Genomic DNA, 16,697 nt, shown 5'->3' on the forward strand with positions numbered 1-16,697 from the left:
CGTGGTAAACACAACACTCAAAAATCCAAATAACTTAAAATGGTAATAAACAAAACCAACAGAATAGACACATTGGAACAAAAGTTGAGCATTCTGCCTCAAAAGCCAGTTTATCCCCGATTTCACTGAATGATGGATGTTTAACTATGTAGCCAAATGGTTATTACACAAGTCATAAGGTAACACGATTAAAATGTTTAGTATTCTAGTCAGATTACTGTTTTGTATAATATGAATTTCTGCTCAGAGACTCGAGGGATCCATTGAAAAACTGTGAAGAGCCATAAGACTACTTCTGTGTTAGAGAATTGAGTAATAAGTTGAATGAAATTTGGCTTGTCAGTCTTGAAAGAATAATGTCTTAAAGATGACATTAAGTTTACAAGACAGTTGACCGTGTGAAAAAGTGAATATGGAAACTCCATTAAAAATACAATCTTCAACTAATATAACATTGGTGTAGAATTAATTTTGGGACTTTTTCCTGGGCCAAATATATGGAATCGACTTCAAACTAGAATAGGAAAAATTAAAAAATCACTGCAGAAGCAATTGGATGCTGACGTAGCAGAACTTGATATTTAAGATGGCCTCCCTATTCTTTTAATTATCTTGTGAAAGTTGGTACCAAATCAGTTGTATACCAGATACAGCAATCTAATGTAAACATCCATTAGTTTAGAGAATTCAATAATGAACAATATTCTGATTATTTGAACTGGAGATGGTTAATCTGTAACAGCAGCTTCTGATCCTTCCAATTTGACTCCAGGAACACCGCAAGAATGTACTCCAAAGACACACTGGACCGAGCTACACTACAGCAGTAAGCTTACCAGTGCTTTGTTGTATAGAGTAAAAAAAAAATCAATTGTGACACTTTTCAAAATTTTACTATCTCTATACTTGGCTTTTGCTGACCTATGGCTATGATTCTATAGGCACAGTTCTGTGAAGTACATGTCACAAAACAGAGCATACCCTGTATATCAGGAAAACTGAGACTTATGTGGATTTTGCAATGGCTTGAAAACTATTGAACGTTGGGCAGATGTGATTCCACAAATTGGAGAAATCTAGTAGACACAAAAAAGCCTTTGCGATAAGTATCATTGGGTTGGTGGGCTAAATTAATCAAAACCTGATCTTGTTGTCCCTCAACAAACAATATGCAGTTTGTGTGACTCCGCTATACACCGGATAATGCTGCTGAGTCACATGGGGGAAGTTATTGCAATTTTCTCAATTTCATCTATGTAATTTTCATTTTAACTTACATTCATTAATAAAACTGACGCAGTGTTACGATGATGATTCCTATGTAACCAAAGATTTTAAAGTGGAGTCCAAAGGAGGAAATGAAAATATTTAATAAATGCAAACGGTGGAAAAACCACAAAATTTTTCAATGATCTCAACAAAAGAAAAATTGTGTATACTTGATCCTGTTAATAATAGAAAACAGTTTTGATATTTAGTATTTCCTGCAAGCTCTGGCTTTCAGGCAAGATTTTCAACTCCTGCTCATAGGTAGTTATTCCTAAAAATAAGAATAGATTAAAGGTAATAATGGATTAAACCAGTTCTTGATATTTCAAGAATTGAATACTTTATTACAGATTACATATGGGCATACACTGGATGTATGAAGTATTTGAAGTAAGTACCATTTATTTCACAATATTTTTATTGCAAGTATTTGAAACTATAAAGTTTGATTTTTCATACGTAATATTTTTCAGTTTGAAAACTTATTGGACATTTTCATATTAATGTTGAAATCTAAATTATTTAATCAATTGTATTTCAAATAAAGACTGTAGAGAAAAGCTAACTCATTTAATAAGTTTGCCTTATTTAAACATTGTCTGCAGATAAATAATGTGAAAATTCAGTACCACTTCCAAAAGTTAGAAAAACATTTGCATTGGTATTTTTGTTTTTAGAATATGTTTAAAGAATACAAATAACCTCAAAGGTATTTCAACTTGGGTGAATTATTAAATTTGGCAGGAAGGAAACTGAACTACCTTGCATAATTTCAGTGCTTTGTATTGATAGCTCGCTCCCTCAGATGGTCAACACAGTTCCTCAATTAGACCAGAAAAATTACCATTTTTGGAAAAAGAAATTCTATCAGAAACACTGAAACAAAAGTATCAAACTGTCATTCTTTCATATTGATTTTTCAAAAAGCAGTCATAACTAAAGTTTATTTTTAATACTCTACTAACAGAGCTGTGACTCCCAAAACAAAAACGATGTCTCATAAGTTAATTAAGCCCATGTTGCTGCTTCCATTAACAGTAGCCTGATCAAAATCAAATAAATGTGAAATTATTGAATCTTGCTAGAAGTTTTTTTACAGCAATAAATCAAATTATTATAAATTACAAAATTTTGAATGTTGAATAACAAGTTCAGCTTGAATTGATTAGGAGGGACAGTACAAATTTGAAAAGGAAGATAAACTGGTTAAGTGAATGGGTAGAACTATGGGTAGAACAAATTCAATATGGCCAAATGTGAAATTGTTCACAAAAAGACTTGGTTTATACAGTATTTTCTATGACCACTGGGCTATTCAAAAGCAATTAAGAGCCTACATAGTTTTTTTTCCCCTAAGTGCAGTCACTGTTGTAATATAGGAAATGCAACCTCTGTTTCCTGCTCATCAAAACACTCAGACAGAAATGTGATAAATACCTGTTTTTGTGATGCAAATTCAGTTAGGTTTTGGCCACGACACTAGATTATTCACTACCCTTCCAAATAGTGGCATGGAATCTTTTACATCCATCCAAGCAGACAGGTGGGGTCTCAGTTTAGCACCTCATCTAATAGACGTCAGATGTTGTAGTACTCTCTCAAATACTGCACTATAGTACAGGTTTGATTTTTCTACTCAAGTCCTGGAGGAAGACTTGAACCTAGAACCTGGTGACTTAGTGCTGCCAGCTGAAACCACTGCTGATAATGTTCCTCTAAGCCGCACAGCCACATGAAAAAAATTGTAAAGGGCTCCCACCGTCATACATTACAAAATAAAAATTAGAGTGTACTGTTTTTGGACATCAAAGATAAGTATTTTCTGAAGTGACATAAAAACCAGGTACTGTAAAGGAACAAAAATGATTTGGGAGTCCTGAATCCATACAAGATTTAAGTTTAGTACAAAAGCCAATTAAATTAATTAATAGAATGGTGATCTGTATCTTAAGGGAGCTGGATTACAAAGTGAATAAAGTTATGTTATAGTTGTCTAGAAATTTGATCAGGCAGTGTTTTTGTACTGCACCACACCTCAAATTGGCTTTTGTATAATAAGGATCTCTACCCAACAAACTTGGCGGCAAAGAAATTGACATTCTGAAATGAACGTGTGGCTCAATCTCAGGAATAGGGCGATTCTTCTGCCACTGTGTGTTCTGGATAAGGCCTCAGAGGCAATAAGGAGACTTGAAAATGTTGGGCATTGGTGGGAGAGACAGCTTAGGGAATAGGGGAAGATGGGTGACAAGATGGAAAGTAGGGCTGAGACGTTTCCCTCTTTAATCCCACATGAATACTTGCATTATTTCCCTCAATTGAAATTTTCAAGGTGGAGATATGGTGCTATGATGAGTGAATGATCAACCATAAATTAACAATGTCAGGAGGGTGGAAGAGTTGAATTGCTAGTTCCTGATATTAGGTTTATAAATTGCTGCATTTAGCAAAGTGGTACAGCTGGAATGATTTGTACTGATCTGGCAAATGCTATATTGGTGCTTGTAAATGGGGGGTACAGGGCTGGAGGAGAAACATTTCAGGTTAGTGGGAAATTTAGACTGGCTCTGTGGAGGTTAGACTGTTACAAGCTGGAAGTTACATCTGGAACTCACATACCAGGGGAGTGTTTAAATTAAAATGGCTGGGGGCTATATAGGGAGATAGACGAGTGGGGTACAAGGGCAAAAATGTAAGACAATGGGAATAAGAAAAGTGATTGAGAATTCAAGGGCAAGAATAAAACAGGGCCCAAGTGTAAAATAATGAAAATAGGGACTAAAAATGTTAAAAAGACAATTGTTAAGGCCTTGTGTTTCAATGCTGACAATAGAGTGGATGAATTAATTGCACAAATAGATATAAATTGATATAATATGGAGTTGTGGCAATGTGGTTACATGTGACTAGGGGATGGGAACTGAATAACCAGGGGTATTGAGCTATTAGGAAGGACAGACAAAAAAAATGATGTGAGGTAGCATTGCTGGTTAAAGATGAAATTAACGCAATAGTGAGGAAGGATTTTGGTTTCAGTGAAGTGGAATCTACATTGGTAGAGCTTGGAAACAAGGGACAGAAAATGGTAATGGGATTTTATATATCGCCCATCAGTAGTGGCAATATTGGGGAAGACAATTGAGTTGAAAGTAACAAAGGTATAGCTGTTATTATAGGCAACTTTAATAAGTATATAGATTAGGCAAATCAATAACAATACCACAGAGAAATTTCTGGATGTATACAAGATAGTTTTCTGGATCAATAATTTGAGGAGCCAACGAGACATCAGGTCATCCTAGACTAGCATTTGTGTATGAAAAAGGAAATAATTGGCAATCTAGCTGTGCGAGAGCCCTCGGGAAAAGCAAACATAATATGATAGAATTCTTTATTAAGATGGAGAGTAATATGCTTGATGCTGAGACCATGTTCCTGAAAGTAAATATAGGACTACAATGGTATGAGGCATGAGCCTGCTATGATAAGGTGGAGAATTTTATTTAAAGGGATGAAGGTGAATGGGCAATGGCAAGAATCAACAGTGCATGGAGGAACTGCAGTAATTGTTCCTTTAATTCCAGTCAGGCACAAAAAGGAAATGGGAAAGGTGACCCAACCACAGCCAGCAAGGGAAATTAGATCCAAGGAAAGGGCATACAAATTGGTTAAGAAGAGCAGCAGAGCTGAGGACTGGGAACAATTTAGATGTCCACAAAGGAGGTTAAAGGAATTGATTTAAGAGGGGGAAAACAGGGTAAGCTTGTGGGGAATATGCAAACTCATTGTGACATGAAGAAAAATGTCAGAAACAATTAGAAAGAGGGCACGTTATAACGGGGAAACAAAAAGATGGCAAACCAATTAAATACATACTTCTGTCTTTACAAAAAAGGAGGGCACAATAAAATCCTAAAAATGTTGGGAAATTTAGGGTTCAATGATAGGGAGGAACTGAAGGAAATCAGTATTAGTAGAGAAATGATGTTGGGGAAACTGACGAGATTAGAGGCTGATTAAATCCCCAGGGCCTAATAATTACATCCCGGGATACTTAAAGAAGTGGCCCTATAAATAATGGATGGTCACCTTCTAACATTAGAGGGTAGCTAATTAAACTTTCTTTTTTAAAACGTAGAGAGAAATTATAGGATGGTTAACCTGATATCAGTAGTGGGGAGAATGCAACAGTCCATTATAATAGTAGGGTACTTGGAAAACAGTGACAGGACCAGACAGAGACTCCATGGATTTACAAAAGTAATCAGGCCTGACAAATCTGCTTGAATTTTTCAAGGATGTAACTTGGAGGTTTGATGAGGCAGATGTAGTTTACTTGGACTTTCAGAAGAATTTTTATACTGCCTTATTTGAAGAAATGGAATATAAAATTAAAGCACATGAGATTTAGAGTAGTATACTGACCTGGATAGAGGTTGACAGATAGGAAACAAAATAAGCATAAACAGATCTTTTTCTAAATGGCAGGCAGTAACAAGTGGTATACTGCAGGGATCAATGTTTTAACCGCAGCTTCTCTCAATATACATACTTGGATGAAGGAATTTAAATACAACATCTCCAGGTTTGCACATGACACAAAGCTTAGTGGGAGGTAAGCTAAGAAGAGGATGCAGAGATGCTTCACTGTGATTTGGACAGGTTTAGGGAGTGGGTAAATATATGGCAGATGAAATGTAATGTGGATAAATTGAGTTTATCTACTTTGGTAGTAAAAACAGAAAGGCAAATTTATTGTCTGACAGGCATGAGATAAGGAAAAAGAGAGGAAAACAAACCTGGATGTCGTTGTAGATGAATAAGCATGGAGGTGCTGAGAGAGGCAAGTAATATGTTGGCCTTCAAGGCAAGATGATTTGAACAGGAGCAGGGATGTGTTGCTATAACTGGTACACTTTGGCTTCTTTACCTGAGGAAGGATGTTCTGGAAACAGAGTGAGTAAAACAAAGATTTTCTAGACTGGGATGGCAGGATTGAAGTGTGAAGACAGACTGAATCATTTAAGTCTGTGTTCACTGGAATTTAGATGAATGAAGAGGACCGTTTGAATTTTATAGATTTCTATAACAAGACCAGATGTGGTAAGCAGAGAAAGGATGCTCCCAATGACAGGGGAGTACAGCACTCAGAGTCATAGCACAAGGATATGGGGTCGGCCATTTAGGATTCAGATGAGAAAAAAATTCTTCACCCAAAGTGTGGTGAGCATATGGAATTCTGCCACAGGAATAGAATGTTTTCAAGAGGTGATAGATATAGTTCTTAGGGGTAAAGGAATCAAAGTGGAGAAAACAGGAAAAAGTGTATGAAGTTTGACAATCATATTGAATGGCAGAGAAGACTTAAAGAGCTGAATGGCCTACTCCTATTTTCTGTTTCAATATTTTATTCAAGTAATGCCAATTATAGGGTCCCTTTGGCAACATCCTCAGCTTAACAAACATTTCTAACCCACTTAAATTTTGTCAGCTCAAGAAATGCATGATTAAATTATGATATTTTATGAAATTTGTAATCTACAGAAGTTTTATTGCCTCAGATCACAAATAAAGTACCTCACTTCATGTTGCTACCAACACAAAGCTTGAGCTATTAGAACAATGAAACTACTATGCTAATTTTGTTTCATTCATTTGGATGCATTATTGGCCCATTAGCTCTACAAATCTAGCACAGACTCACTTATTTCTGTCACATTAATATGGAGTATTTTAACAAAAGCTTAATTCAACATTAGACCACAAGGGATAGTGACAAATTAGATTGTTAGCTGGTTTCAAAACAAAACAAAACATGGTAAGGGTGTATATTAAAAATAACATATCAGAAAGTGTGTTCATTCGGGTCAACTGAGACAACTGCAACTCATAAGTTACCTCAATGACTTTAGAATCAAAATCATAATTATAGACCAGTGAGCCTTACCTCGGTTGTGGGTAAAGTGTTGGAAAAGGTAATAAGAGATAGGATTTGTAATCATCTCGATAGGAATAAGTTGATTAGGAATAGTCAGCATAGTTTTGTGAAAGGTAGGTCATGCCTCACAAACCTTACTGAGTTCTTTGAGAAGGTGACCAAACAGGTGGATGACGGTAAAGTGATTGATGCAGTGTATATGGATTTCAGTAAAGCATTTGGTAAGGTTCTCCATGGTAGGCTACTACACAAAATATGGAGGCATGGGACTGTGGGCGATTTATCAGTTTGGATCAGAAATTGGCTAGCTGAAAGAAGACAGCTGAAAGAAGAAGAGCGTGATGGTTGATGGGAAACGTTCATCCTAGAGTTCAGTTACTAGTGGTATACCTCAAAGATCTGTTTTGGATCCACTGCTGTTCGTCATTTTTATAAATGACCTGGATGAGGGTGTGGAAGGATGGGTTAGTAAATTTGCGGACGACATTAAGATAGGTACAATTGTGGATAGTGCCGAAGGATGTTGTAGGTTACAGATTGACATAAATAAGCTGCAGAGCTGAGCTGAGAGGTGGCAAATGGAGTTTAATGCAGAAAAGTGGAAGGAGTAACAGGAATACAGAGTTCTGGGTGAATAGTAAAGTTCTTGGTAGTGTAAATGAGCAGAGAAATCTCTGTGCAGTTCTGGTCACCGCCTTATAAGAAGAATGTGGAAGCTTTGGAAAGGGATCAGAGGAGATTTACAAGGATGTTGCCTGGTATGGAAGGAAGGTCTTATGAGCAAAGGTTGAGAGACTTGAGGCTGTTTTCGTCAGAAGGTTGAGAGGTGACTTCATTGAGATAAATGTTGTGCCCTTGTTCAAGAAGGGCAGTAGAGATGACCCAGGTAATTATAGACCAATGAGTCTTCTGTTGTAGGAAAAGTTTTGGAAAAGATTATATGAGATAAGATTTATAATCATCTAGCAAGCAACAATTTCATTTTAGATAGTCAACATAGTTTCGTCAAGGGCAGGTCGTGTCTCACAAACCTCTGAGTATTTTGAGCAGGTGACCAAGCACGTAGATGAGGGTAGGGCAATTGATGTGGTATACATGGACTTCAGTAAAGCCTTTGATAAGGTTGCATATGGTAGGCTGTTGGTAAAAGTGCAGAGGCATGGAATTGAGGGTGATTTAGCAGTTTGCATTAGAAACTGGCTTTCTGAAAGAAGGTAGCGAGTGGTGGTTGATGGAAAATATTCAGCTTGGAGTCCAGTGGTGTGCCACAAGGATCTGTTTTGGACCACTGCTGTTTGTCATTTCAATAAATGACTTAGACGCAGACATAGGTGGATGGATGAGTAAATTTGCAGATGACACTAAAGTCGGTGGAGTAATGGACAATGTGGAAGAATGTTACAGGTTGCAGGGGGACTTTGATAAACTGCAGAATTGGGCTAAGAGATGGCAAATTAAGTTCAATGCAGCGAAATGTGTGGTGATGCACTTTGGGAAGAATAACAGTAAGGCAGAGTACTGCCTCAATGGAAAGATTCTTGGTCGTGTGGATGTGCAGAGGGATCTTGGAGTCCATGTCCACAGATCCTTGAGTTGCTACCCAGGTTGATAGTACTGTTAAGAAGGCATACAGTATGTTAGGTTTCATTGTAGAGGGATCGAGTTCCGGAGCCGTAATATCATGCTGCAACCATACAAAACGCTAGTGCGGCCGCACTTGGAATATTGTATACAGTTCTGGTAGCCATATTCCGGGAAGGATGTGGAAGCATTGGAAAAGGTGCAGAGGAGATTTACCAGGATGTTGCCTAGTCTGGAGGGAAGGTCTTATGAGGAAAGGCTGAGAGGCTTGGGTCTGTTTACATTGGAAAGAAGGTGGTGAAGAGGGGATTTGAAAGAGACATACAAAATGATCAGAAGATTAGATAGGGTAGACAGTGAAAGTCTTTTTCCTAGGATGATGATATCAGCTTGTACGAGGAGCATAACTACAAATTGAGGAGTGATAGATTTAAGACAGATATCAGAGGCAGGTTCTTTACTCAGAGTGGTAAGGGTGTGGAATGCCCTCCCTGCCAATGTAGATAACTCAGCCACATTAGGGAGATTTAAACAAAACTTGGATAAGCACATAGATGATGATGGGATAGTGTAGGGGGGTGAGCTGAGAATAGTTCACAAATTGGCGCAACATCGAGGGCTGAAAGGCCTGTTCTGCGCGGTATTGTTCTATGTTCTATATAAGATAATCAGAGGGTTAGATCGGGTGACAGTGAGAGCCTTTTTCTGAGGATGGTAATGGCTAGCACGAGAGGGCATAGCTTCGAATTGAGGGGTGATAGATCTATTACAAAAGTCAGAGGTAGTTTCTTTACTCAGAGACTAATAAAGGCGTGGAATGCATTGCCTGCAACAGTTGTAGACTCGCCAACTTTATGGCCATTTAAATGGTCATTGGATAGACATATGGATGAGAATGGAATAGTGTGGGTTAGATGGGCTTAAATTGGTTTCACAGGGCAGTGCAACATCAAGGGCCTAAAGGCCTGTACAGCACCGTTATGTTCTATGTTCTAATATCTAATTTTTTATATATCACTAAATGGGGGTGAGGAAGTGATAAAGAGTGGGGAGAAGTGATTAGTCAATACTGAGGAGGTCTGCAACAAATTGTTGGAGAACATTATTTACCCATTCTTCAAGTTTATTAACTAGTAAGTGAAGGTTAATATAGATAAATATGAGGTAGCCCATTTGATAGGAAGAAGAGGAAGGTCATTTATTACTTGATAGGTGCAAGCCAATGTAGGGTAGACAAACAGGGACCTCCATTAAAATACATCAATCACTAAAGTTGCAATACAGATTAGCAAGGCCATTAAAACAAACACTAGTTTTATCTTTGGAGCAATAGATTTGAAATGTTAGGTTATGCTAAACTTGTACTGAACCTTCTAAGTTCTAAAGAAGGGATACTGGACTTGAAACATTAACTGTTTCCTCTCTGCAGATGCTGCCAAACCTGCTGAGTTTCTCCAGCAATTTCTGTTTAATTTGACCTTGCTTAGACAATACAGCTTGCAGCTTTGGAACATTGTAATCCATCTCCCATTACATATATGTACAGATGATGATTTGGAACTGTCTGTCTAATTCAAGGTTATAGAAGTCGTGAAAGAGGTCATGTGACTTACTTCAAATAGCAGGAGTAGGCCGTTTGACACCAAACCTACTCTCGTATTCAAGTGGACTGTTGTTTATCTTCTACCTGAACACCACTTTTCTGCATTACTTACATGCTTTGATGACTTTAATACCTAGAACTCCTATCAATCTCTGTAACGGACATAGTAACTGAACCTCCAGAACTTTTTAAGTTCAGGAATTCCAAAGATTCAGAATCCTGCTTAACATCAAGCCTTTGTAGTATCTTGATTACAACTCAAATAGTGAGCCTGGGTGGATTTATTGGGAAGAAGGTACAAAATATTCACAACCAAAGACATGGCCAGAGTAGTGGTCCTTCAGGGCAAATAAAGTTTCGCCTCTGAATATCACAGGGAGGCATTAGGAATGTCTGGTTTCATTAATGGTTATATTTTACACTCTGTTTAACTCCAAAATAGAATGGGGTTAGAAATGTATAAGATAGTTAATTGACATTACCTGAATATAAGGCTAGTATGATCCACATTGCCACAGAGATGGGCAGAGGCAACAGCAAGCCATTATAATATTGTCGTAAAGGTTTCTTAAGATACCTTTCAACTTCATTGGTTAGTCAGCAAGAACCTGAGAGACCACAGACAGAGGTGGCCATTCTCAACTGTATACTGCACGGAATCCAGATGGGAGCCTTGCACTGATGAAAGAGATTATATCTGAAAGGATTTAAGTGGGGCGAGATAATTCATGCACATTTGGCTACATGAAACCTCCAGCTTAGTGCTCACGATTAAAGTTAGTTTGGGGATTAGAATTTATGTTGGAGCTGAGGATAATTTTGCACTAAAGCACGAAGTGACCTCTTAGTTGATCATAGAGGGGGATTTTCCGTTCTTTAACAGTTCTGAGTAATCTTTTCTGTAGTTGAAAGCGTAATGTGACTGAATGACATTTAGTCAGTGTTGAATGTTTGTTACAGAAGGTCTCAAACCTTAATCTTGTCATGTGATGCTTTGTCAGTTACTGGAAATTCAAATATCTTAAAATTTTGTTTTCAGTCTCTACTGGATTGTAACAAGAAAACAAATTTTCTCCAATTATTATCTTTAATTCAGATAATAATTAGTTCAAATTGGAATTCCATCATTGAATGCATCATCAACTTCATGTGTCTGCAAAACAAATGTTTTAACTTTAAAAATTTACAATATTTAACTTTTCTGTCAGCCATGATTTACTTCCAACATTCACATTTCATGGATATGGAAACTTTTTTTACTATTGGTTTGCGTTAACAACAATGCATTGGACTCCCAACATGGCAGAGAGGTGTGGACCATGCTGTTTAGGAGAGGTGGCTGAAGGCAACAGCAAAACAGCTAGATGTTGAAGAGATAATGTTTATGTAGAAATAAAGTTTGAGATGCTCAAACTATCTGAAAGTTCTGCCACCAAATGAACAATACTTGTACAGCAGCTCAGAGTCAGAAGACGAGCAGAGCCCATTATGAAAGAGGATGCAAGAAAAGACAGTGGAATAATTAGTAAATGAGTTAAGATTTTTACTTTGTTGAATTAGGAGGCAGGAACCCAGTAAGATTAGAATTTATGGCTCAATGAGATGTATTGATTAGGAAGATATGGGTTACAGATTTTTGGATAAGCTGTATTTGCATAAAGGATTTTGCAAGGTTGGTATGAAGAGCAGTCAAAATATCTTCTAGGGAGCAGATACAATGACAAATTATTTTCTTTTGAAAATATATCAAACAAATAAAACTTGCAGAATGTGGCAAGAACTTGCTTGTCATTGTCCCACTCCATTAGAAGTGGAAAGTCCACAAAAACCGATTATCTTTTTATTTATTTAACTTGAACTCTTTATAAGTAATAATTGTTAATGCATGATGCATAAAATATAAATTATATCTACATTTCATCTGTCAACGTTTTTCATTAGAAATTCTTATATTCAAATTTACGTTCGGAACTACCAGTACTTGTGTAAACTTGATACACTTGTATTAATTACACATTTCCATCAACTGAAATGCTGCAGCAACAGTACTAGGATGTCATTTCAGCATGGTCATTTTATACAGGCAGTTGCCATTGTAAATAGGAATATACGGTACTTCTATTAGAAATATATAAAAAGCATGGAATATGACTTTAAAATGGAATCTGAATTATATTTACACATTTGTTCCAGTCATTCCTCACACATCAGAGTCAAGAGTGTGACTCTGATCTCCAGCATCTACAGTACTCACTTTCTCCTAATATTCCTCACACATCACTCCATTTCACCTGAAGACTGGATTCCTCATGTAAACACAACAGGAGATCAACTAATATATTTTAAGAACTGAAGTTAGAAATTATATTCCATGAGTGGACTGCCCCACTAGTAAAACTCAACCAATTTGTGAGTCAAAAATCATATCTTAGAGTTCATTGTGAAAAATTCCAAAAAAACTTAATTTTGCATTAATTTTGAAGTTGTTCAGTCATTTGAAGTTAGAATAATCATAAAATTAAAATGTTAATCAAAAAGACAAATATATTTTTAAGGTTTTATTAGTACCTGTTTTGCAGAATCAAACTTTTAAGCAACTTTCAAGATTCAGTAAAGCTTCTGATGGTTGAAGGTTTGTGAAATATTACATAGAATAATGCAACATCTGTTCTAAAATTAAAAGAAAAATAATCTGTTGCTATTGAAGATTACTAGTAAAGAAACACTCCAGAACTACAGCAGTGAGGAAGACATAATGTAACATTCGACAACAGTGTAAATGAAATAAGTGCAGTGGCAACAAGACAATTTAAAGAAAGTGCTTAAGTATATGAGAATTTCACCTCACGCTGCAATTCTTCTAAGAGTCCATGAATAGATTTCCTATAAGGGAATCCATGTGAAAGAGACCCATACAGGGATGGAGCGTAGATCAATGCCGGGTTTCCTTTTGTCCTTATTTGTCTGTTAGGATTGAGAGTTTTGACTTCCCATTGTGTTTTCTAAACAAAATGCATAGATGGTGATACTATCCAGCCAGTGACAGATGATAGACTGGGCCAGTCTAATAATTCCTATTGCACTATAGGTTACTTAATTCAAATACAATTTTACAATAGCCTACAGTCCAGTAAATGTAGCTTTTGACAGAGGACATAAAGCAGCTTTAACCTTGGAAAATTATTATCCAGCTTTGCAATATACTGAATCAAATTTCTGTGCAAGAATGGAAGATGCACATAATTATTATTGGTTGGGGGAACAAGAGAAAAGTAAAACAAAATGAATTCAACTGCTCTCTCATCAAGCCACAGTTTGAGGAAGATGAATGAAGTATAATTCAGCCATGTTACAACAGCCTCCTGTGATCACTTAATGAGTCAATATATTAAGACTGCTACTATTGTCACCTTGTACTTAGTTTGTTTTCATCTTACTCTTTCCTACAAAGCAAGAGATTTTCTTGAATGATGGATCACTCTCCTGCTGCCACCATCACCCACCCCCTACCCTGACCTGTCATTCACAAAAAAAGTCCAAAAGTAAAGAAAAGTACAGCCATGCTTGTATAAACAGAGCTGGAAACTGAATCATACGTGGGATGGTTTTATTTTTCCTTTCTGTTCTCTCAATCAGACTGAGATAGAACAAGGGTTGCCTTCAGCTAGTTCCTGCACGGGTCATTAAGTCTTCCAGAGCTTTTTCCTGGTCATTGTTATGAACAACAAGAACTTCCTTAATATCACCCCGTGCAAAACCCATTTCTCTGAACTTGGACATGAGGTTAAGAAACTCCAACGTCTGAAAGAGAAAATATAAAACTCATAAACAGTGCTTACTTTAGAAAATTAACAGCAACACTTATTCACAAGTTATATAAAATGTTGAATCAATTAGGTGAAGATTGAAGACTATTGTGTACTTAGAAAGAATTCAGTCTGATCCTCAGGAATATTTTCCTTATGCATATTCTCCATCAGTATAAAGATGCTGTTCTCAGAAAAATGCATAAGATTTTTGGAATATTGTGTGTGCAATTCTGGTCTCTCTCGTATAGGAAGGATGTTTGTGGACCTTATAGAGGTTTTTAAAATCATGAGGAGCATGGACAGGGTAAACAGACAAAGTCTTTCCCCTGGGGTGGGGTAGTCCTGAACTAGAAGGCACAGGTTTAGGGTGAGAGGAGAAAGATTTAAGAGGGACCTCAGGGGCCTTTTTCATGCAGAGTGTGCTGCAGTGCATGGAATGAGCTGCCAGAGGAGGCTGGGACAATTAAAACATTTAAAAGGCATCTGCATGGGTATATGAATAGGAAGGGTTTAGAGGGATTTGGGCCAAGTTCTGGCAAATGGGACTAGATTAATTTAGGATATCTGGTCAGTATGAACAAGTTGGACTGAAGGGTCTGTTTGAATCTGTTTTAATCTCATACTGGGTTCGGTTAATTGGGATGACTGGTTTGTAATGCAGAGCAATGCCAACAGCATGGTTTCAATTCCCGCACTGGCTGAGGTTACCATGAGGGCCCCACCTTCTCAACTTTGCTCCGTCCTGAGGGGTGGTGATCCTCAGGTTAAACAACCACCAGTCATCTCTCTCCACAAGAGCAACCCTCTGGTCCTGTGGGATTAAGACAACTGTACACTACAAATGGTTATATCACTTGTGGCCCTTGCTTCGTCAATTTTGCTCTGAAATTGACAGGCAGATTAAATTTACCTCAGTCTTTAGAGTTGCAAAATTGCAAACAATGACTTGGTCTTGAAATATTGATTCCATTTGCTCAATTAATGTTTTTAATTCAAGCAAAGAATCACTTCTCTCTCCTTTCCTAAATCACTTTTTATGGCAATAACTTCAGATTATACAGCTCATGGAACATAGTAAAAATTCCAAAGGCACTTCACCAGAATGTTATCAAACAAAATTAAGACTGGGCCACAGAGCAAATATTAGGGCTAACGATCAAATGCTTGACTGAAAATTTGAGGATTATCTTAAAAGATGGCACAAGAGGTATATAGGTTTATAAAAGTAATTTCAGAGCTTAGGACCCAGACAGTTGAAGATGAAGCCACCAATCCCAGAGTGATTAAAATTAGACATATCCAAGATGCCAGAATTGGAAAAGTGCAGAGATCTCTTCAATGTCGGAGAGGGTTAAAAACAGAGGAAAGGACATGGCTATGGGAAAAGCAAAATTTAAAAACTTAGGTATTGCCAGACAGGGAACAAGTCAGCAAGCACCTAGGCCGTAGTGGCACTTGGTGCAAATTAGGCTATGGTTGCAGATCAAGTTTCCAGAGGATGTAAAAGCCTGGCCCAGAGAATGCTGAAATTGTTTGGTTTAGTGGTAGCAAAGTCTGGACAATGGTTTCAGCAGCAAATGAATGAGACAGCAGCAAGATCAAATTATGCTGTGGAGGTGGCATTCTCACTTCTGCGTGGGTTCATGCAACACTCCATCCGGAGATTTGACAATACTAACTGCTTTGATACTTGAATGCAGTCCATCAATCAAAAAATGAATCTGTTCACTGATCACACTACTGTTTGTGAAACTGGGTGCAAATTGGCTGTCGTACTTTCCCTAAACATAAAAATATTTAATATCTTGTAAAGTACTTTGCAGCATGCTGTAGTCATGAAAACATAACTTTTTAAGCCTATTCCATTATTTTACTCCAATATCTTCTATTCCTCCAACTAATATTCTTGACTGCAAAACACACCTTCCAATCCTATTCCCCTTGCAAAAGTTTCATACCTAATGTCAGTTGAAAGGCAGTAATGCAACTCCAAAATTGAGGCTATGTATTCAGTGGTCTCAATTTTCTCCAGCACTTCTAGCCTCAGAGAGTACTCCTACCTCAAAAATTACAACTCCTCTCTCCTTTATCCCTACACCAAATGCACTCAAACTCATCTATTCCATGAATCTTGTAACTGTTCCCTCGATCACCTTACACAGTTCCTAACTCGTCAACGTTGGACAATGTCTGTAAATACTAACTGTTCTCATTCTGTGTGTGTTGTTTCCTACTTTTAAAATGAATACAACACATTCTTTTAAACTTCTATTCCACCCCTGTAATCTCCTCATCTAGCACCCTGTCTATACTTCTGGAAAATGTTAGCACCACCCAATTCTTTGGATTTTTTTTCCAATATTCCAATGAAATCCCTTTAGTTTGCCTTCTCACTCACTTAAAAATATAAAGACCAGCATTCAAAATACATGAGGACAGTGAGAAAATTCACAACCAAAATCCACAAACATTTGAGAGAAAAGAATCATTTGGCAAC

The 16,697-nt window shown here is 37.2% G+C and overlaps 1 protein-coding gene across 3 annotated transcripts in view; it reads right to left on the reverse strand.

Moving 5' to 3' along the window:
- Positions 1-12,936: 12,936 nt before the first annotated feature.
- The window catches only part of ubap1 (ubiquitin associated protein 1), a 72,434-nt gene continuing 68,673 nt past the window's right edge, over positions 12,937-16,697 (reverse strand). For all 3 annotated transcript variants that reach the window (XM_043687518.2, XM_043687529.2, XM_043687521.2), the window contains one exon: positions 12,937-14,192. In XM_043687518.2, the coding sequence (XP_043543453.1) occupies positions 14,052-14,192 (141 nt within the window). In that variant the 3' untranslated portion in view covers positions 12,937-14,051. The remainder of the gene's footprint in view (positions 14,193-16,697) is intronic.

This window comes from Chiloscyllium plagiosum, unplaced genomic scaffold, assembly GCF_037043375.1.
Source record: "Chiloscyllium plagiosum isolate Xiang-an unplaced genomic scaffold, Cpla_swu_hap1 HiC_scaffold_1, whole genome shotgun sequence".
Lineage (NCBI taxonomy): Eukaryota > Metazoa > Chordata > Chondrichthyes > Orectolobiformes > Hemiscylliidae > Chiloscyllium > Chiloscyllium plagiosum.